Below are 23,132 nucleotides of genomic sequence, written 5' to 3'. Positions count from 1 at the left end.
GTCCAGGCCACTCAGGTAAATAACCCACTAGTCACATCACACCTAAACCACAACACAACAGAGTCCTGAACTCTGTCCCAATATCAACCCATTACCACACACTAAGCAGTATGCAGGTGTGTGTAACTAGAATCATTCTAATTCGAAGATTAGGACAGAGTTTAGACGTGACATATTTTCAATTCAAAATACAAAAGCTTTGTTCTAGGTTGTGTCTGAAATGTCCCCCTAAACACTGAACTACTTTTGACAAGAGCCCTAGTCAAATGTAGTGCACATTTAAAATCAGACCTGGCCAAGGCTTTCGACTCTGTCAACCACCGCATTCTTATTGGCAGACTAAATAGCCTTGGTTTCTCAAATGACTGCCTCGCCTGGTTCACCAACTACTTCTCAGATAGAGTTCAGTGTGTCAAATCGGAGGGCCTGTTGTCTGGACCTATGGCAGTCTCTATGGGGGTGCCACAGGGTTCAATTCTTGGGCCGACACTTTTCTCCGTGTATATCAATGATGTCGCTCTTGCTGCTGGTGACTCTCAGATCCACCTCTACGCAGACGACACCATTTTGTATACATCTGGCCCTTCATTGGACACTGTGTTAACAAACCTCCAAACGAGCTTCAATGCCATACAACAATCCTTCAGTAGCCTTCAACTGCTCTTAAACACTAGTAAAACTAAATGCATGCTTTTCAATCGAACGCTGCTAGCACCCGCCCACCCGACTAGAATCACCACTCTCGACGGGTCTGACCTAGAGTATGTGGACAACTACAAATATCTAGGTGTCTGGTTAGACTGTAAACTCAACTTCCAGACTCACATAAAGAATCTCCAATCCAAAGTTAAATCTAGAATCGGCTTCCTATTTCGCAACAAAGCCTCCTTCACTCATGCTGCCAAACATGCCCTCGTAAAACTGACTATCCTACCGATCCTTGACTTCGGCGATGTCATTTACAAAATAGCCTCCAACACTCTACTCAGCAAATTGGATGTTGTCTATCACAGTGCCATCCGTTTTGTCTCCAAAGCCCCATACACTACCCACCACTGTGACCTGTACGCTCTTGTTGGCTGGTCCTCACTACATGTTCGTCGTCAAACCCACTGGCTCCAGGCCATCTATAAATCACTGCTAGGCAAATCCCCGCCCTATCTTAGCTCATTGGTCACCATAGCAGCACCCACCCGTAGTCTGCGCTCCAGCAGGTATATCTCACTGGTCATTCCCAAAGCCAACACCTCCTTTGGCCGCCATTCCTTCCAGTTCTCTGCTGCCAATGACTGGAACGAATTGCAAAAATCTCTGAAGCTGGAGACTCTTATCTCCCCCAATAACTTTAAGCATCAGTTGTCAGAGCACCTTACCGATCACTGCACCTGTACACAGCCCATCTGAAATTAGCCCACCCAACTACCTCATCCCTATATTGTTATTTAATTTGCTCTTTTGCACCCCAGTATCTCTATTTGCACATAATCTCTTGCACATCTAGCATTCCAGTGTTAATACTATTGTAATTATTCTGCACTATAGCCCATTTATTGCCTTACCTCCATAACTTGCTACATTTGCACACACTGTATATATATTTTCTGTTGTATTTTCTGACTTTATGTTTTTTTTCTTTACCCCATATGTAACTCTGTGTTGTTTTTATTGCACTACTTTGCTTTATCTTGGCCAGGTCGCAGTTGTAAATGAGAACCTGTTCTCAACTGGCTTACCTGGTTAAATAAAGGTGAAATAAAAAAAATAAATAAAAAATGTAGGTAATAGGGTGTCAATTCGGACACAACCAGATAGATATTCTCAATTCGAAATCTGAAAGCTTTATTGTCCATAGTGAAGGATACAGACGAGGGACGTAGTGAGGATGGCCATGATGGTTCCTATGGGGATGGATCGCTGAGCATCTTTCAGGTCCCCAGACCGGTTAGAACCAGCCATTATACCTGGAGAGGGGAGAAGTGGAAGGAATATAGTGATGCGGGAGAGAGAGAAAGAGAGAGAGACTTGTGTCACAACAGGGTTGGTGTATGAAGCCACAAATAATTTTACAGCTGGGACAGCCTGTCCCAAATCCCTCCCTACCCCTCCCCTCTGTTTCTGCAGAGCTGTACACATTATGGTGGGAGCTCCACCGCTGCACGGCTTATACCGATATAAACATCAAGAGGTCCAAGAGGGTATGGAGGTATTGGGATCAGGAGAGACAAAAAGAGGAGGGAAAATACCTGTGACTGAGGGGAAGAAGATTCCCACCAACAGCGTGAAGGAGGTGGTGATGTCAGCGAAGACATAGGGCAGCCGATTGGTGGGTGGGTGGGCGGGTCTGGGCGAGGGGAGTGACCCTTTCTCCAGGACGTCCCCTTTACTGAGGTAAACACTCCATATGTTCTCTATGGGGAGAACACAAAGTATTAGAGAGAGAGACAGAGACAGAGAGAGAGCGAGAGAAAGAGAGAATGTACCTGTGATAACTCCACTGGCGAGGCCTGGTATGCCAGGTATCTCAGAGATGTTGCTGAGGGTAAAGTAGTTGTCACAGGAAGCGTTGAGGTCTGGGCCTTCACAGAACTGCAGCCACAGGGCCGTGGTCGCCTCAGAGGAGGGCAGGGAGGGATCAAAGGTTGAGGGCACCGTGCCGTTTCCTAGGAGAATAATTGGTTGATTAGTTGATATTAGGGACGATAATGAACAAGCGAGTAAAGAGGTGGAGAATGAGGAATTCTAACAGTGTTAGAATGGCAGGCAGATCTAACACCTTCAAAGTCTTGATTGGCCTGTTAGGCGTGATTGATTAAGGCTTCAGCAAATGACCCGCAAGTGGGCGTGTCCCATAGTGAGATGCCAAACAGAATCGACCGAGAGAGAACTGAGGGTTAACATTAGCACATAAAAATGTTTCTCATTATAATTGACTATGGCATTTTTTCAAATTGAAAGGTAATATTGATGGTCTTACCTGCGAGTGTAAGGTTGGTATCCACAGGTCTGGGTGGTTCTTTGGGCAGGGTGGTCTTGGCACAGGGACTATCATGGAGGATGTGTCCTGACAGGGTACGGTTACCCAGCATACACACCCTGAGGAGGAGGGAGGAGGAGAGGATTAGAGCACGAGATTGGTCAATCACAGAGACGACAGTGAACAGATTGGTCGATTAGGGCATCAGTCAAGTTTAAGTGTTTGGCAGTAAGGGTGGTGTGAAATTCTTGACAGATACAATGGGTCAATAAGGGTACGTGTATGTTTCAATGAGAGTGGTTACAACGTTCTCAGGTTTCTCCCTGGTGTTACTGCCGATGAAAGTGTAATCAGGCATGTCAATGGAAACACATCAGATTAGTTTCTTATTTCTTTGAGACTAAAATGGAACCCATAATCAACTCTGATAATACCATGAATCTGTCAATCAAACCGTTCTACCATCACAAAGGAGGAACTCACGGGAAACTGGGTGGGCTGAAGGCAGAGACCAGCGCTCCGGTGTAGATGGACAGGATTGAGATGATAACACAGGCCAGGAAGACAGACGCCAGCTTGTTGACATATTTGACGCCGACAAAGACCAGTAACGCCATGAGGAGGAGGAAGATGGTGCCGTAGACCCTCATGTTGTTCAACATGGCTGCTCCCTCACCGTCCGGACCGCTGGAGACAAAGATGGCCGCCCACGGGGCGATGTACATCTGGGAGGGGGGGAGAAGGGGGGAGGGGGGGGTTAAGATAACATACACTCAAAATCAAACAATATATATGGATTGGTGAGGGGGAGTAGATGCCGGAGATACATATGGTATATATGAATGCCCATGCTGACAAAACTGTAAGTGTAATGTGAACACTTACAGTGCATTGGGAAAGTATTCAGACCCCTTGACTTTTTCCACATTTTGTTACGTTACAGCTTTATTCTAAAGTAGATTAAATTGATTGCTTTCCTCATCAATCTACACACAATACCCCATAATGACATTTTTGCAAATGTATTAAAAATTAAAAACTGAAATACCTCATTTACATAAGTATTCAGACCCTTTGCTATGAGACTCGAAATTGAGCTCAGGTGCATCCTGTTTCCATTGATCATCCTAGAGATGTTTCGACAACTTGATTGGAGTCCACCTGTGGTAAATTCAATTGACTGGACATGATTTGGAAAGGCACACACCTGTGTATATAAAGTCCCACAGTTGACAGTGCATGTCAGAGCAAAAACCAAGCCATGAGGTCGAAGGAATTGTCCGTAGAGCTCCCAGACAGGATTGTGTCGAGGCACAGATCTGGGGAAGGGTACTAAATCATTTCTGCAGCATTGAAGATCCCCAAGAACACAGTGGCCTCGTTCATTCTTAAATGGAAGAAGTTTGGAACCACCAAGACTCTTCGTAGTGTTGGCCGCCTGGCCAACCTGAGCAATTGGGGAGAAGGGCCTTGGTCAGGGAGGTGACCAAGAACCCGATGGTCACTCTGACAGAGCTCCAGAGTTCCTCTGTGGAGATGGGAGAACCTTCCAGAAGGACAACCATCTCTGCAGCACTCCACCAATCAGGTCTTTATGGTAGCGTGGCCAGACAGAAGCCACTCCTCATTAAAAGGCACATGACAGCCCGCTTGGAGTTTGCCAAAAGGCACCTAAAGGACTCTCAGACCATGAGAAACAAGATTCTCTGGTCTGAAGAAACCAAATTGAACTCTTTAGCCTGAATGCCAAGCGTCACGTCTGGAGGAAACCTGGCACCATCCCTATGGTTAGGCATGGTGGTGGCAGCATCATGCTGTGGGGATGTTTTTCAGCGGCAGGGACTGGGAGACTAGTCAGGATCGAGGGAAAGATGAACGGAGCAAAGTATAGAGAGATCCTTGATGAAAACCTGCTCCAGAGCACTCAGGACCTCAGACTGAGGCGAAGGTTCACCTTCCAACAGGACAACAACCCGAAGCACACAGCCAAGACAACACAGGAGTGGCTTCGGGACAAGTCTCTGAATGTTCTTGAGCGGCCCAGCCAGAGCCCGGACTTGAACCCAATCGAACATCTCTGGAGACCTGAAAATAGCTGTGCAGCGACACTCCCCATCCAACCTGACATAGCTTGAGAGGATCTGCAGAGAAGAATGGGAGAAACTCCCCAAATACAGGTGTGCCAAGCTTGTAGCGTCATACTCAAGAAGACTTGAGGCTGTAATCGCTGCCAAAGGTGCTTCAACAAAGTACTGAGTAAAGGGTCTGAATACTTATGTAAATATATTTCTGTTGTTTATTTTTAATTCATTTGCCAAAAATTCTAAAAACCTGTTTTTGCTTTGTCATTATGGGGTATTGTGTGGAGATTAATGAGGGGAAAAAACAATTTAATCAACTTTAGAATAAGGCTGAAACCTAACAAAATGTGGAAAAAGTCAAGGGGTCTGAATACTTTCCGAATGCACTGTATACAGTCAACATGAACATACAATAACGATGATAATGAATATCAGAGACATTTGATGGCGGTTATAATGATGGTTATAATGATGATAATGATGGTTATAATGATGATGATAATGACATTATAATGATGATGATAATGACATTATAATGATGATGATAATGATGGTTATAATGATGGTGAGGAAGAGGAGGGGGCAATGAAGGCTCTCCCACCCACCAGCAGGATCTCGATGGCTCCCAGGATGTACATGGCCCCGGCGAAAGTGGTGCCCAGGTAGAAGCACAGCCCTACCGCCCCCCCAAACTCTGGCCCCAGAGAACGACTGATCATGAAGTAGGAACCGCCTGCTGGAGAGGAGAGAAGAGGGGGAACGCAAGATGGGGGGAGGGAGAGAGAAGAGACAGAGAAGGGGAAGGGGTGGGGGAGGAGGGGGGAAGAGAGAGAAGAGACGGATGGAGAAGGAGGGGGTGGGAGGGAGGGAGAGAAGTAATGGGATGGGTGTTAGTATCATTATGGGCGTTACGGAAGACAAAAAGGGAGAGAAGGAGAAAGAGCATGGAAGAGAGTAGAACAGTACAGTATTATGATGATGAGAGACAACACACTAAGACTGTAGCAATGAGCAAAGGTTGAGTCCCAAATGGCATCCTATTCCCTATATAGTGCACTACTTTTGACCAGGGCCCATAGATGAGGGATATCAATGGAAGAAATGTAGCTTTGCAGAGAGAAGAAGCATGGATTTTGTAAGGACTTAGAGCATGTTACTGATGCTAACTACAATGTTGTCAGATGTAATCGTTCAAATCAACTGAAATTGATTTTCTTCATATTCAAATATCAAAAGAATATGTTAGAATTGTTCAACGACAACTTTGACATTTGGGATATTTCCAGTGTGAGTGTTGTTTCACTCAGAATTAGAAAGATTGTATTATTCATTATTATTTCTTATGTGTGTTTCATTACTTGTTCTATTTCTATGGTTTTACTAGAGGTGAATGGTATTGATGGGGGAGGACACTATGTTTCAATGTGTACAGTCAGAGAGGGGAGAGGCAGAGACAGATCAGACGTTAGAACGAACACAGACAAACCCGACCTGGGTTCAAATATAATTTGAAATGATTTCAAATATTTTTTCTTTATCTTGCCTGGAGCAATGGAAGCGATAGAATAGTCATAAAACTGCCAGACTACACACCAAAAGCTAAAAGTATTTTTTAAAGATTTCAAATAGTATTTGAACCCAGGTCTGACACATACATCACTGAGACAGAGTTGCAAAATTCAGATAACTTTCCCAAAAGTCCTGAAAACCTGGGAATTCTGGAGTAAGTAACCAGAAATTTTAAAACCCTAACAAACATGATTAAACATACACTTGGATGACAACAAGAGAGAGAGAGATGGAGGGAATACCTGGTACAACTCCATTGGTGGCGATGGCACTCATTGAGATAGCAGTCAGTAAAGTCTGTGGAATGAGAGAGGAGCAGTAGCTGTATATATAAAGATACACTTGCTAATCGCCATCTACAGGGCACTGCTCATAACAGGCCTGTTTCAATGATCTCCTTCCTGTTCTCTTATCTTAAAACACTTTCTGTGTGTGTCTGACTAAGTCGCTCTGGATAAGAGTGTCTGCTAAATGAGTATATGTGTGTGTCTCCATCTGTATCTGTCCGTGTGTGTTGCCACTTCTGTGTGTGTGTGTCCGTGTGTGTTCGCCGGGAGTAGACATGAGTGCTGCAGCTCTGTGCCAAAACATGGCAATCTACTAACATAACTTAAGGCCACCCGTTGTAACTGCCATCGTCAATGAAGGTGCTTCCTGTATCCATAAGTGTCCATATATCCATGACCTATGAAATGTTTGAATCCTTCTCGACTGTAATGTGATTGGTGGATTCAAATAAACTGTGTGTGTGTGTGTGTGTGTGTCTGCAAGTGTCTGTGAGTGTGTGTGTGTGTGTGTGTGTGTGTGTGTGTGTGTGTGTGTTATCCTCACGCAGCAGCAGCATATGAAGACGATGCAGAGGGCCTGCAGCACCCCGGCAGTTCCCACCACCCAGGTGAGACGCAGGAACAAGATCACCCCGAATATGTTCTGCAGACAGGGCAGGTACACCCCCATGAACGTACCCATCTGGGGAGACTGGGAGACACACATAGGAGAATAGGAAGGTTAGTGTTCATTAGTGCACAACGTAACACAAATATGTTCTGCAGACAGGGCAGGTACACCCCCATGAACTTACCCATCTGAGGAGACTGGGAGACAGACATAGCATTAGATATGAGGGTCCTGTTCATTAGTGAACACCGTAGCAAAGCATTTTCCAAAGAATAAAATCTCCTGACCATATTTATGATGTGCAAGGTGTGATTATATTAGGTTATCTTATAAACGGTCAGACATTTTACATCCCTGGGTCTATTCTCTTCTACAGTATATGTAAGGTGCTGTAAGTCAGTGCAATCGTCAGTTAGTAACAAGGGAGTCAAAAGTACAACCTAAAAGCATCATGGGAATCACAGCGTTTAGATATTACTGCCAGGGGTCAAAGTACCATCCCAGGAATAAAAGGGGTCAGAGTGGTGTGTACCTTGTAGGCCTTCCTCTTCTCTCCAATGCTCTCTGCCTCCTCGTGCTCCCTGGCCCCCTGGGTCAGGTTGGTGTAGTTGGCCAGACGGTTGAGGAGCGAAGATACCTTCGGCCTAGTGTCCATCTCCTCCTGCAGGAGGAGGGGGGAGAGAAAGAGGAATAGCGAGAGGGGGAGGGCAGAGAGAGCCAAGAGGAGAGATAAAGACATGATGAGATATTCATAAAAACAGAGTGCATCAAACACTTGAAAGTGTTGATTTATTTATTGATTGATGCTCTAACCTCAAAGAGAGCCAGGTTTCTGTCGTAGAAGTCATCATCGTCCACCCCATGACTGTTGTTGATGTAGACATTGGACATTTTGGCATTGCCATCTCCTGCTGAGAGAGAGAGAGAGAGAGAGAGAGAGAGAGAGAGAGAGAGAGAGAGAGAGAGAGAGAGAGAGAGAGAGAGAGAGAGAGAGAGAGAGAGAGAGAGAGAGAGAGAGAGAGACGGAAGGGAGAGAGTGAGAAATAGAGAGAGGAAGGAGAGAAAGAGGGAGAAAAAAAAAGTTCTACCTCCGTCAGCACGGCCCTGAATCAGCACTCTCAGTTCCCTCTCCTCTACCACACACACACAAATGCGTGTGACGTCTCACAGACATGCATAGGTAAATGTCTACAAACACACTGCGTCTTGAACAAAACACACACACACACAGGCATGATCCTTGTGACATCCTTGTCTCACGCATTGCAACCCAGACACACAAACATCTACAAATACATTTACATTTTAGTCAGTTAGCCGACGCTCTTATCCAGAGTGTACAAAACATTAGGAACACCTTCCTAATATTGAGTTGCACCCCCTTTTGCCCTCTGAACAGCCTCAATTTGTTGGGCATGGACTCTACAAGGTGTCAAAAGCGTTCCACAGGGATGCTGGCCCATGCTGACTCCAATGCTTCCCACAATTGAGGAAATTGCTTATTCCAGTTACTAATAAGCATGCACCCATTAAGAAAATGACTGTAAAAACGGTTAAATCCCCGTGGATTGATGAGGAATTTAAAGATTGTATGGTTGAGAGGGATGAGGCAAAATGAATGGCAAATAAGTCTGACTACACAACCGGTTGGCAAACATATTGCAAATTGTGAAATCATGTGACTGAACTGAATAAAAAGAAGAAGAAACAACACTATGAAACAAGGATAAATGACATAAAGAATTATAGTAAAAAGCTTTGGAGCACCTTAAATGAAATTTTGGAAAAAAAGGCAAACTCAGCTCCATCATTCATTGAATCAGACGGCTCATTCATCACAAAACCAACTGATATTGCCAACTACTTTAATAATTTTTTCATTGGCAAGATTAGCAAACTTAGGCATGACATGCCAGCAACAATTGCTGACACTACACATCCAAGTATTTTTGACCAAACTATGAAAGACAAGCATTGTAATTTTGAATTCCGTAAAGTGAGTGTGTAAGAGGTGAAAAAATAATTGTTGTCTATTTACAATGACAAGCCACCGGGGTCTGACAACTTGGATGGATAATTACTGAGGATAATAGCGGACGATATTGCCACTCATATTTGCCATATTTTCAATTTAAGCCTACTAGAATGTGTGTTGCCCCCAGGCTTGGAGGGAAGCAAAAGTCATTCCGCTACCTAAGAATAGTAAAGCCCCCTTTACTGGCTCAAATAGCCAACCAATTAGCCTGTTACCAACCCTTAGTAAACTATTGAGGAAAATGGTGTTTGAGCAGATACAATGCTATTTTACAGTAAACAAATTGACAACAAACTTTCAGCATGCTTATAGAGAAGTACATTCAACAAGCACAGCACTTACACAAATGACTGATGATTGGCTGAGAGAAATTGATGATAAAATGATTGTGGGGGCTGTTTTGTTAGACTTCAGTGCGGCTTTTGACATTATCGATCATATTCTGCTGCTGGAAAAACGTATGTGTTATGGCTTTACACCCCCTGCTATAATGTGGATAAAGAGTTACTTGTCTAACAGAACACAGAGGGTGTTCTTTAATGGAAGCCTCTCAAACCTAATCCAGGTAGAATCAGGAATTCCCCAGGGCAGCTGTCTAGGCCCCTTTCTTTTTTCCATCTTTACTAACGACATGCCACTGGCTTTGAGTAAAGCCAGTGTGTATGTATGCGGATGACTCAACACTAAACACGTCAGCTACTAAAATGACTGCAACACTTAACAAAGAGTTGCAGTTAGTTTCGGAATGGGTGGCGAGGAATAAGTTAGTCTTAAATATTTCCAAAACTAAAAGCATTATTTCCAAAAAGTCAAATCATTCACTAAACCCTAAACCTAAACTACATCTCGTAATGAATAATGTAGAAATTGAGCAAATTGAGGTGACTAAACTGCTTGGAGTAACCCTGGATTGTAAACTGTCATGGTCAAAGCATATTGATACAACAGTAGCTAAGATGGGGAGAAGTATGTCCATAATTAAGCGCTGCTCTGCCTTCTTAACAACACTATCAACAAGGCAGGTCCTACAGGCCCTAGTTTTGTCGCACCTAGACTACTGTTCAGTAGTGTGGTCAGGTGCCACAAAGAGAGACTTGGTGAAATTGCAGTTGGCTCAGAACAGGGCAGCATGGCTGGCCCTTAAAAGTACACGAACAGCTAACATTAATGACGTGCATGTCAGTCTCTCCTGGCTTAGAGTGGAAGAGAGATTGACTTCATCACTGCTTGTTTTTGTAAGAGGTGTTGACAAGCTGAATGTACTGAGCTGTCTGTTTGGAATACTGGCACACAGCTCGGACACCCATGCATACCCCACAAGACATGCCACCAGAGGTCTCTTCACAGTCCCCAAGTCCAGAACAGACTATGGGAGGCGCACAGTACTACATAGAGCCACGACTACATGGAACTCTATTCCACATCAGGTAACTGATGCAAGGTAAAAATACACCTTATGGAACAACGGGGACTGTGAAGAGACACACACAAAGGTATAGACACATGCATACGCATTGTGATATTGTTGTATAGTGGTATTAAACATTTTGTATTGTAGATACAGTGAGGGAAAAAAGTATTTGATCCCCTGCTGATTTTGTACGTTTGCCCACTGACAAAGAAATGATCAGTCTATAATTTTAATGGTAGGTTTATTATGACTTTATCTTGGTCAGGTCGCAGTTGTAAATGTCAACTGGCTTACCTGGTTAAATAAAGGTGAGAAAAAAAAACCATTTGAACAGTGAGAGACAGAAAAACAACAGAAAAATACAGAAAAACGCATGTTAAAAATCTTATAAATTGATTAGCATTTTAATGAGGGAAATAAGTATTTGACCCCCTCTCAATCAGAAAGATTTCTGGCTCCCAGGTGTCTTTTATACAGGTAACGAGCTGAGATTAGGAGCACACTCTTAAACGGAGTGGTCTTAATCTCAGCTTGTTACCTGTATAAAAGACACCTGTCCACAGAAGCAATCAATCAATCAGATTCCAAACTCTCCACCATGGCCAAGACCAAAGAGCTCTCCAAGGATGTCAGGGACAAGATTGTAGACCTACACAAGGCTGGAATGGGCTACAAGACCATCGCCAAGCAGCTTGGTGAGAAGGTGACAACAGTTGGTGCGATTATTCGCAAATGGAAGAAACACAAAATAACTGTCAATCTCCCTCTGCCTGGGGCTCCATGCAAGATTTCACCTCGTGGAGTTGCAATGATCATGAGAACGGTGAGGAATCAGCCCAGAACTACACGGGAGGATCTTGTCAATGATCTCAAGGTAGCTGGGATCATAGTCACCAAGAAAACAATTGGTAACACACTACGCCGTGAAGGACTGAAATCCTGCAGCGCCCGCAAGGTCCCCCTGCTCAAGAAAGCACATATACAGGGCCGTCTGAAGTTTGCCAATGAACATCTGAATGATTCAGAGGAGAACTGGGTGAAAGTGTTGTGGTCAGATGAGACCAAAATCGAGCTCTTTGGCATCAATTCAACTCGCCGTGTTTGGAGGAGGAGGAATGCTGCCTATGACCCCAAGAACACCATCCCCACCGTCAAACATGGAGGTGGAAACATTATGCTTTGGGGGTGTTTTTCTGCTAAGGGGACAGGACAACTTCACCGCATCAAAGGGACGATGGACGGCGCCATGTACCGTCAAATCTTGGGTGAGAACCTCCTTCCCTCAGCCAGGGCATTGAAAATGGGTCGTGGATGGGTATTCCAGCGTGACAATGACCCAAAACATACGGCCAAGGCAACAAAGGAGTGGCTCAAGAAGAAGCACATTAAGGTCCTGGAGTGGCCTAGCCAGTCTCCAGACCTTAATCCCATAGAAAATCTGTGGAGGGAGCTGAAGGTTCGAGTTGCCAAACGTCAGCCTTGAAACCTTAATGACTTGGAGAAAATCTGCAAAGAGGAGTGGGACAAAATCCCTCCTGAGATGTGTGTAAACCTGGTGGCCAACTACAAGAAACGTCTGACCTCTGATTGCCAACAAGGGTTTTGCCACCAAGTCATGTTTTGCAGAGGGGTAAAATACTTATTTCCCTCATTAAAATGCAAATCAATTTATAACATTTTTGACATGCGTTTTTATTTTCATTTTGTTGTTGTTATTCTGTCTCTCACTGTTCAAATAAACCTAACATTAAAATTATAGACTGATCATGTCTTTGTCAGTGGGCAAACGTACAAAATCAGCAGGGGATCAAATACTTTTTTCCCCTCACTGTAGGTAGTGGTGTAATAATGTTATTTATATTTATATTTTGTTTTATATGTGTTTTAATATGTTTGGACCCCAAGAAGAGTAGCTGCTGCCTTGACAGCTAATGGTGATCCCTAATAAATACAAATACAGTTGTGTCATGTTGGCTGGATGTCCTTTGGGTGGTGGACCATTCTTGATTCACACTGGAAACTGTTGAGCGTGAAAAACTCAGCAGCGTTGCAGTTCTTGACAAAAACCGTGCGCCTGGCACCTACTACCATACCCCGTTCAAAGGTACTTAAATATTTTGTCTTGCCCATTCACCCTTTGAATGGCACACATACACAATCCATGTCTCAAGGCTTAAAAATCCTTCTTTAACCTGTCTCCTCCCCTTCATCTACACTGATTGAAGTGGATTTAACAAGTGACATCAATAACAGATCATAGCTTTCACCTGGTCAGTCTGTCATGGAAAGAGCAGGTGTTCCTAATGTTTTGTACACTCAGTGTACATTTCCCAAGAAACATTCACATTTTGAAACGCACCCTCCCCAGCAAACGCACCCTCCCCAGCAAACACAACCGCCCCAGCAAACACACCCTCCCCAGCAAACACACACAAAGGTAGCCTTATCGGCTGGGGAGGGTCAAGTCAAAGGTGATAAGAACAGCCTGTGGTGGTGACTGAAGAACTAACCTTTCCTACTCTCCCACACACACACACACACACACACACACACACACACACACACACACACACACACACACACACACACACACACACACACACACACACACACACACACACACACACACACACAAAGGGTTCTCCCCAAAGAATGGAAGAGAGGTGCTGCACCACCCTGTGGACTAAAACATATATATATATGGTGTTCAAAAACGCCAAAAAATCTCTGAGTCCAAAGAGGCCCCCTCCGGGCTTCCCCCGCCGCACTCAGCAGCACCACCCTGCACACACACACACACCTCTCCTCTACCTGATACCTCAGTTTATCACACTTCAACAAGCACAGACTCTTTGTGTGTGTGTGTACCCCTGGGAAGGGGTCTCTCTCCAGATAGTGCTCACCTGAGGTGTGTGTGTGTGTGTGTGTGTGTGTGTGTGCGTAACCCTGCATGTGCGTGTGTCTGATGTCTGGAGGTAAAATGTGTGATGTGAATGAATCCATGTTGCGAGTCTGTCAAATTTCTATTACTGCTTTGTGGGCAAGACGGACTAAAAATAACGATCTCTGCACGCGCTTGACCTTCCTTGAAATGACACAGCTGCCTCTCTCTCCCCACTGCTTTTGTCTGTTAGGGCTGCTCAGTCAGTACACCGCATCGTCTCAGCTGTGTGTGTGTGTGTGTCGGTGTGTGTGTGTGTCGGTGTGTGTGTGTGTGTGTGTGTCGGTGTGTGTGTGTGTGTGTGTGTCGGTGTGTGCTTCTGTAGATCAGCAAGTCAATTCCTGATTGATTTGTTATGTTTCTTTTCTCCTTTCTTGATATAAATAACCAAAGCATCACCCTCTGTCTATAAAGTGTTAATGAAATGCTTGCTCACCCACACACCATGGCTCGTAGATACAGGCATTTTCTCTCCCAAACAACAGGCATATATACAAAAGTATGTGGACACCCCTTCAAATTAGTGGATTTGGCCATTTCAGCCACACCCGTTGCTGACAGGTGTATAAAATCGAGCACACAGTCATGCAATCTCCATAGACAAACACTGGCAGTAGAATGGCTTTACTTAAGAGCTCAGTGACTTTCAACGTGGCACAGTCAAAGGATGCAACCTTACCAACAAGTCAGTTCGTCGACTTTCTGCCCTGCTAGAGCTGCCCCGTTCAACTGTAAGTGTTGTTATTGTGAAGTGGAAACGTCTAGGAGCAAGTGGTAGGCCACACAAGCTCACAAAACAGGACCGGCGAGTTCTGAAGTGCGTAGTTTGGAACTACCGAGCACACAAGCCTAAGATCACCATGCACAATGCCAAGCAACGGCTGGAGTGGTGTAAAGCTCGCCACCATTGGACTCTGGAGCAGTGGAAACACATTCTCTGGAGTAATGAATCACGCTTCACCATCTCGCAGTCCGACAGACGAATCTGGGTTTGGCGGATGCCAGGGGAACGCTACCTGCCCAAATGCATTGTGCCAACTGTAAAGTTTGGTGGAGGAGGAATAATGGTCTGGGGACGTTTTTCATGGTTCGGGCTAGGCCCCTTAGTTCCAGTGAAGGGAAATCTTAATGCTACAGCATACAATTACATTTTAGCCGATTCTGTGCTTCCAACTTTGTGGCAACAGTTTGGGGAAAGCCCTTTCCTGTTTCAGCATGACAATGCCCCTGTGTACAAAGCGAGGTCCATACAGAAATGATTTGTCGAGATCGGTGTGGAAGAACTCGACTGGCCTGCACAGAGCCCTGACCTCAACCCCATCGAACACCTTTAGGATGAATTGGAACGCCGACTGCGAGCCAGGCCCAATCGCCCAACATCAGTGCCCGACCTAATGCTCCCAGAAGAGTGGAGGCTGTTATAGCAGCAAATAGGGGACCAACTCCATATTAATGCCGATGATTTTGGAATGAGACGTTCGACGAGCAGGTGTCCACATACTTTTGGTCAGGTAGTGTATATAGACAGACAGGGCATGAATGAGCATTTGGAATCGATGGCTTCAAGCATGAATCCACAAAGTTTAGGACTTTAGAGATGCCTTTGTTACTTTATCACAGTGTAATGATCAATGCACCTGAGGAAATATAATTGGCTTATGTAGACATTATATCTGATGTGTACAAAGGCTCTTTTCTCCAAGTTTCCTGTGGGAAGCAGCTAAACGAACCAATCCCACTCAGGGTTGGTATATAAACAAACTGCCCATGGAGTGCTGTCAACCTCATCCTAGCCATCAACCAGTGGCTGAAATGGCTATACCAGTGTACCCCAGCACATGTGCTAATCATAGAACCCAGTACAGGGGTATGGTGATGTTCAGATCTCCTCCAGAGAGGAGCATGTTATCAAAAACATGCTCTCCCGCACAGATTACTTTTAGAAATGATCTGGGCTGGAAGTGAAAGACACTAAATGTGCAATGTTCTATGAAATACGCAGTAGAGGCAACCGCAACGTTTACACTAATGAATAAATCAATCAGTGTACTCTCGTCACAAAACAGCTATATTGGACACAAGTTTAATTTTGCTGGCGAGTGGGAGAGACAAGTTGAGGAGCTTGTCTATGAGTATTCAACCAGACGTGATATGATTGACATTTACCCTCTGACTGTGATCATGAAGCTAGGGGCTGTGAGAGAGGTGGCCCTAGCAAAGATTCAACATCTGTTTGCCAATGTATATATCCCACAGAAGGTTCTGAGGGAAATGAATAACAAAACTTTTCAAGTGGTAAGAAAATGGCTATGCTTAAACACACACCACATGTGACATTATCTTCCTGAGCTAAACAGAGGGGGGGTCCCACTGGCCAAGGACACTGAGGGACAACTTCCTTGGCTTCAGGAGGAAAGGCCAATGTAAAACTCGACACTCGTGCTGCAGGCTTTGAAGTCTGGTCAGACCTCAAGGAGCTGTAGAACCGGACTGGAGTTCAGATGGACACGAACTGACACGCAGACCACAGGAGGTTGGTGGCACCTTAAATGGGGAGGACGAGCTCATGGTAATGACTGGAGCGGCATCAGTGGAATGGTATCAAATACATCAAACACATGGTTTCCGTGTGTTTGATGCCATTCCATTGGCTCCGTTCCAGCCATTATTATGAGCCGTCCTCCCCTCAGCAGCCTCCACTGACGCAGACTGAGACAGTGACTGCCTGTGATGCAGTTGGGTTGTCGTGGAGGCTTCGGTCACCCATGACGGAACATCTCATCCTACATCCAGGTCAACACTCTGTATCAGACAGATGCAGCTACAGCACCTCTGGACTGGCCTGAGGCTGCAGGGGAAACTTGCTGCTCTGGACTGTGCTGTCCACTCTGTCTCCCATTCCATGTACCAGAATACTGCCATTGGCGAGGACATTCTTACCTTTACTGTTAAGGCGAGGCTGTAAGTTCTACCCACAAAACACAACCTAACACTCTGGTACCCTGCAAACCATGATCCGTTCTGTGTTTTACACCCCAAATTAAATGTAATGGAGTCTGTTGCACATGTTGTTAATGGTTGCCATTCATACAAAGACGTGTACATTGCAAGACATGACTGCCTTGTCGACGTGGTAGCTACTGAGGTGAGACAGGTGTTCTCACCACCAGCACACATACACAAACATTCTCTTGTCAGAGGAGCCTGGTTTGACGATGATGTGTTTTCTTGTATGCCGAATAAGCCAAATATTGTTGTTGTTCGGGGGGAGGCCAGAGAGACGTGCTGATTTTGGAGGTGGGCTGCTCATTTGACTGCTACATGGAGCAGGCCTTTTCTGACAAGCTGCTTACACACCAGCCCCTCGTGACACACCTGGACAGCCTTGGCTATCAGTGAAAGCTTGCTGTGGTTATATTGGGGAGTCTCTGCCATGTTCACAGGCTGACAGTATCTGGCCTTCAGATTGCAGGCCTACATAAGACCAAGGTGAAGCAGGTACTGCTCCGTGTCAGCAGCCATGGGCAGCCTTGCTGTGTGGAGAAGAAGGTGATTTCTGTTTCCCACATATCCCTGCCCTGAAATGTTACAATCCTTATTGTATGAATTATGATCTGTGGATTCAAATAAAATATTTAAAATGTGTGCGTGTGCCTGCTTCTGTAGATCAGCCTGTGCAAGTACATTTCCTGTTCAATTTGTTGTGTTACTTTTCCTCCTTTCTTGATATAAATAACCAAAGCATCACCAATGAGATAACCCAGCTGAGACTATTTCTGGAGCCAGTAATTGCTTATTAACAGTGAGACCATTATTGTAATAGACACTGATTCTGTCAAGAAGAATGATTGACAGTACCCTGCCACTAGTGGGCGACATCACAAACAGTTGAGCAATTAGGCTAACGGTCCAAAACAGGGTAATGTTCATTAGGGCATGCAATGGGACACTTTTTGCAATTGAAAACGAAAATGAGGGTTGCTATTAGACAAGCCCAGATAGTCAATCGCTGTTTCAGTTGTTTGTTTTTTTTAATGTTTGGTGCCTAATGAACACGACCCATTAATAACCCGAAGTTGTCAACTTGTTGCACACACACACACACACACAAGAAATGATGTGTCACCTTGCTCTGTGTTGGTCCGGTCGGGCGTCTCGTTTTCGCCAGTTGTGGTGAGCCCTCCCGACCCCTCGCTTAGTGGTTCACTGCGGTTCACGCTCTCCCGCGAGCCAAAACGTACGTGGCCGCGGCCGCTGGACCGGGAACTGATGTCCGGCGAGGTGTCCGACAGTCCCGGGAGGTCCTCGGCCTTCGTGGGCGTCACCGTGAACCGTACCGACGCCATTATTGGGTCTTGGAGGAATGGGGGTCAAAGGTTAGAGGTCAAGGGTCACCAACTACGCTAGCTCAGCTCATCAATGCTAGGCTAACCTACGCAAGGCTAAGCTAGGTAGGCTAACCTATGCTAAGCTAATATTCAAATGATTGTGCGGAGACGGCGACTACACTTGAATCTGCACTTCCCCATTGAATTGGACTGGTTTCAATGGCACATGTGGGATGAATGTAATGAGATATGTGTGCCTTTTTTCCATTTGATGAACGTGTAATGGTTTAACATAGAGCCTAAACATAGAGCCTAAACAAATTAATTAGGTTGAGGAGGAAACTGTGTCTCTTAAGATTTTTTTTTTTTTTTTACTTCCCTTCAGCTTTCAATTCAGGTTTTATAAAAATTAATAAAAAGTGCATAGCGTTCCCTTTTCACTTCAATTAAAATTATTGCATCTCATTGCTTGTTCAGAAACTGGATTAGTACCATGTGTTCATACCTTCCCCAATGACCTGACAATGAACTATATTGCTTAATAAGACTGGCTATCAATATGTAGGCCTAGTGTCAAATCTGCCTCTGCTCTCGTATTCCCAAGTAAACACATGTTTTTTTTCTTCTTCTCTGTGGTTATATGCACCTTAGTGATGGCTTAGATTTCCTCTATGGATGACAATGAGTGACTAATGATGGATTGATGGGGGGAATAGGGAAGGGGAGAGAACCAAGACAAAGGGAGAGAAAAAAGGAGAAGAGAAAAGGAGGATAGCTGCTATTAGAGTTCAGTTATGTAGTATGGAAGGTGACAGTTCATATTTCTGAAAGATGTATACAAAAGGCATTTGTTTTGATTAATGACTGATGACATGTCTGTCACTCAGTAACCTAACCTGACAGAGAGCAGAACAGATGAATGTGCTTTCACAAATACCTCTCAGGGGAGCAAACTGCAAAAAGTTAACCAGGTGAGAACACTGACCGAACAACAGACTCCTTGCTCTGACTCAATTCTGTGATGTACAGGTAACTGCCAAAATAAAGGAAACACCAACATAAAGTGTCTTCATAGATATACACATGACCTTAAGCATGATGTTATGTTGATTGCTTAATTAACTCCAGAACCACATCTGTGTGGAAGCACCGGTTTCAATATACTTTGTATCCTTCATTTACTCAAGTGTTTCCTTTATTTTGGCAGTTACTTGTAATTCAGTTGAGTAGTTGCTTTGGTGCGGTTTATAATTTAATTATTATACCAGAGCGGTTCCAACCGGTTGGGCCAGTGGCAGCTCGAGCCGAGCCACATGCGGAGGCACTCATGTCTTTGTGCAGTACTGTAGCCGTATTGTAGACAGCTACTCATAGGTAAACGATGGGATGGTTGCTTGCTATTAGTTTCGCATGATTTCGAGTAGTACAACTCGTCTTTCTAGTGTTCTACTAGGCATATTTAGCTAGTCGGGGGTGTGGCAAATTGTTTGGGCAATCTTGTCAGTTCGTGGGGTACACATGAACTGAAGCTACATATCGGTGTATGAAATTATTTTAGTCTCATAGCTAGGTACAACCTTGGTTGCCATCCCACGAATCTATGCATATAGGTGAGACAAGGATGCGACTGTTGGATTGAAATGCATCCGTTTAAATCAAAATGAATACGTAGTGACTAGTTGGAACGCAGGCGCATGTAAAGCGAAATAAGATAGTTGTGTTCGCTGAACAAGCCTCATCAAATATCCAGATTGAACATACTGATAACGTTACACCGACGTGCACTTGCTTAAAATACCATATGATGAGCTAGCTAGTATCGGTTGGCTGGCTAACTAGTACTACACTTAACAGTTAAGCCAATTATCATTTCTAGCTAGTTCGAACCAGTCAGGCAAAATTGTCATATCAATATATTCCAAACCCGCGGTTGAAATACATTTAGAAAAAATAAACTATATTTAAACTACAGCTAGCATGGCTAGCTAGCTATAGCATTTTTGTTGACAAAACGATGCGGCATGTCAACAATGTATTAGCATGTCAACGTATGCAGATGTTCCGTGGGCGTAAACAATCTTTATTTTCTGGAATTACACAATATGTGTACGGTAATTTGTGTCAACTTTCAAGTCATGGTATCGAAATAAACTAGCTGAACACCCTACTACGTTTGTGTCTTGCTTATCATGAAGGAATCCCCTTACAGTAAGTTAGCTACTTCTTGTCCTTATCAGTCGACTGTCGTCCGTTGAATTTACAGTAATACTGTAGCTAGCTAGCTAGCTGTTAGCCACGCTGCTAAATTGTGACAGACTTAACTCACACGTACCTTGTTCACCGGATAGAAATTGACAGAATTCTACGACAACTTCACTGAAATATTTCAAACAATATACATAGCGCGTATATAGTCTTCTCGTGTCCCATGTATCCAGCTGTTTGGCTTGCTAGTTCTCACAATGAATTGAAACCATAGCAGCTCCATGCATGTACTCGCCTCATCCTTTATTGTCGGCACTTTGTCCAACAGTCAGAAACGCGCGCCAGCCCCCGCCTCTCAGTACCTCTTTCGCTTGCCGTAATGTAGATCTCGCGCATGCGGGGTAGGGCGGAACAATAAATCCCTAGAAAAAGGGTTTGTCCCAGATGTACCAAAAGAGAGTTGAGAAAAAAAGTGAAACAGTAACTACAAGTCAATGTACTTTCCACATTTCATTTATTCTCCAAAACAAAAAGATCTTTAGAAAAATATTGACAATACATCAATTTTACAGTTCAATTTGACAGCTCTGAAACCACATGATGGATTACAGGAGAATCATAATGCAGTACTTGATGTCCAAAATGATACATTTGTTCTGTAAACGCATAAGACGAAAATAAACCTCAATTTAAAAATGCATTCTAGCAGATCAAATAGCCTATATAGGGGCCAGCCTGTGATTTCATAAGCAGATCTCTCAGGCTAGCCCCAAGGCATACATCCTCAACAAATGCCAGCAAACAAAAGCCATCTGCATCCCTCTGGCCCAAACAATGGAGGAGCGAGCCTCTTTCAAATCAATTGATGGTAAATCAAAGCCTGATTCACATGTATTGGGCAAAGCTGAACTGTACTGGTTACACATCCATCACAACATGCTGGAAAGAACAATGTGAAAAGAAAATATCCAAGCCAACGGGTTGGCCTGTAGCATTAATCAGCCATAATAGTCATTGAGAAAGTATTGGTTCCATGCTCCAATCACAGGATGGGTCTGGGCTGCTGGGTCAGTAGGAGGCCGAAGCGTTTCTTCAGGGTCACCCGGTGCCTGGAGAACTTGTCATCAGGCGAGAAGCGGGCAGGATGGGCAGAACTGGTGGGCTGGCCCAATAGATCCACCTTCTGTTGAGCCACGCCATGTGAGAACGAGAGGCAAAAGAGGGACGAGAAGAAAAGTAATAACATGAACAAGTAGCCTAGTAGAACTTGTCACATAGCTAGGATGTTATACTAGTGTTGGACAGGCCCATTTTCTATATACAAGTTGTAGAGTCAGAAAAATAAAAGTTGTTTGGATACGTGGACCAGCTCTTTGAGAAGGTTATGAATTGCATCATTAGTTGATGTTGAGGTGACATCTAAGCAGGACATGAGAACACAACTAACGTTTGCTAACTAGCTAGTTAAATCAGGACCTAGCTACAATAACACCATATAAAGTCCTACACAACCAATTTATTACAATGCTGAAAATAGAAGTAGCTAATATGTGTATAGAGCGGACACGATTCTATTCCACATTGAATACTGCTTAACGTTACAGTAGCTTGCTAAACATACCTTCAGAGTGTAAACTCTCTCCCCATTCTCGTTCAAGTAGAACTGCAGGAACATCGTGGCAAATAACTTGTGCTTTGTAAGTTATAAACAAATTTACTGCACCACCAAAGTGGACTTCTTCACTTTTATTTTACAGAAAATGTGCCTATATCTGTAGCGTTCTGCGCTCCTCGTGCGTTTTTTTTTATCTGTGTGTAGAAACTGGAAAACGGATATCCGTGAGGAAAAGGGTACCTCTTCCGCAAAGCAAATCGGGAAATTGAGTTTTATTTGCAGTCATCGTACTTGAAAGAGTTTTCGTATTATAATATTTTATAAACACAGTCACTACAATATTATTATTTCCATCATGTTCTGTTAATATTATTTTTTTGTTGTCCCCAGAATGTTTGATCATCGTAAGTGTCCGAGTTAGAATTAGAACTCGAAATGTTTATTTTCGAAACAGAATTAATGACAAAATGCAAAATGATGATTTGCGTGTGCGCACAGTTTGCAAAACATCGTCCAAAACAAATGCCATAACAGGTTAGTTTTTTGTTTGTTATATATTATTTGACAACATGACGGAATAGCCACGGTATTATTAGGCTTCTCAAGTTGTCTAGATGTTGAATGAAAATACCCAGTGGGCTATCAATGTCTTTTCCGTATTATGCTGGCTATAAGTACATCAGATTATCCAGTCTCCAACATAAGAGGCAGCCTGTCTGTGATGGCTTATGACACCTGCAAAGTTAGCTTTATTACATTACATTTCGATGCAGCTAGATCAGGGATGTCAAACTGGTGGGCATTTGCCTCCACCCTATGGCAAAATGAGGAGAATTGTATGAAATGAGTTATAAAATTGCAAATTCTGCTCTCCGCCCCATGGCAAAATGTGTAGAATTGCAGCAAACTTGTAATTGTTTTGCTCGCAAGGGGTGGGGGTATGGATGTGGGTACGCAGACCCACGAGCCACTGCGGCCCCTCATGATGGGTTACGTTTTTTTGTGGCCCCCAACCCCATCAAAGTTGCCCATCCCTGAGCTAGATTAGTTGTAATAGTCCTATTTCAGAGAGAGGG

The 23,132-nt window shown here is 44.1% G+C and overlaps 3 protein-coding genes across 7 annotated transcripts in view; 1 reads left to right on the top strand and 2 right to left on the bottom strand.

Moving 5' to 3' along the window:
- Positions 1 to 20,772, bottom strand: part of LOC121554709 (solute carrier family 12 member 6-like) — a 33,909-nt gene extending 13,137 nt beyond the window's left edge. For 2 of the 5 annotated variants that reach the window (XM_045211842.1, XM_045211845.1), the window contains exons 1-12: positions 20,569 to 20,772; positions 18,035 to 18,262; positions 8,335 to 8,432; positions 8,054 to 8,182; positions 7,456 to 7,602; positions 6,867 to 6,921; positions 5,661 to 5,791; positions 3,458 to 3,699; positions 2,975 to 3,093; positions 2,481 to 2,660; positions 2,244 to 2,408; positions 1,863 to 1,961 (exon numbers count right to left, since the gene is read on the bottom strand). In XM_045211842.1, coding sequence (XP_045067777.1) covers positions 1,863 to 1,961; positions 2,244 to 2,408; positions 2,481 to 2,660; positions 2,975 to 3,093; positions 3,458 to 3,699; positions 5,661 to 5,791; positions 6,867 to 6,921; positions 7,456 to 7,602; positions 8,054 to 8,182; positions 8,335 to 8,432; positions 18,035 to 18,254 — 1,585 coding nt within the window. In that variant the 5' untranslated portion in view covers positions 18,255 to 18,262; positions 20,569 to 20,772. Of the gene's footprint in view, positions 1 to 1,862; positions 1,962 to 2,243; positions 2,409 to 2,480; positions 2,661 to 2,974; positions 3,094 to 3,457; positions 3,700 to 5,660; positions 5,792 to 6,866; positions 6,922 to 7,455; positions 7,603 to 8,053; positions 8,183 to 8,334; positions 8,433 to 18,034; positions 18,263 to 18,882; positions 18,926 to 20,568 lie in introns of all 5 variants that reach the window. The other 3 variants (XM_045211843.1, XM_045211844.1, XM_041868413.2) reach the window with 3 other exon arrangements.
- A 160-nt stretch (positions 20,773 to 20,932) lies between these two features.
- Positions 20,933 to 22,274, bottom strand: LOC121554296 (H/ACA ribonucleoprotein complex subunit 3-like). Its single transcript, XM_041867793.2, has 2 exons — positions 22,063 to 22,274; positions 20,933 to 21,624 (listed from the first exon to the last, which is right to left on the bottom strand). The coding sequence occupies exons 1-2, from the start codon at positions 22,114 to 22,116 to the stop codon at positions 21,484 to 21,486; spliced, it is 195 nt and encodes a 64-aa protein (XP_041723727.1). The 5' UTR covers positions 22,117 to 22,274; the 3' UTR covers positions 20,933 to 21,483.
- A 236-nt stretch (positions 22,275 to 22,510) lies between these two features.
- Positions 22,511 to 23,132, top strand: part of LOC123482849 — a 31,282-nt gene continuing 30,660 nt past the window's right edge. The window contains exon 1 of the mRNA XM_045211784.1: positions 22,511 to 22,590. The gene's annotated coding sequence lies outside the window, so the exon portion shown is untranslated. The remainder of the gene's footprint in view (positions 22,591 to 23,132) is intronic.

The sequence above is a fragment of the Coregonus clupeaformis genome, chromosome 39 (genome assembly GCF_020615455.1).
Source record: "Coregonus clupeaformis isolate EN_2021a chromosome 39, ASM2061545v1, whole genome shotgun sequence".
Taxonomy (NCBI): Eukaryota; Metazoa; Chordata; class Actinopteri; order Salmoniformes; family Salmonidae; genus Coregonus; species Coregonus clupeaformis.
Note: the sequence above shows the minus strand (reverse complement) of the source record. Positions and strands in the feature narration are given on the sequence as shown.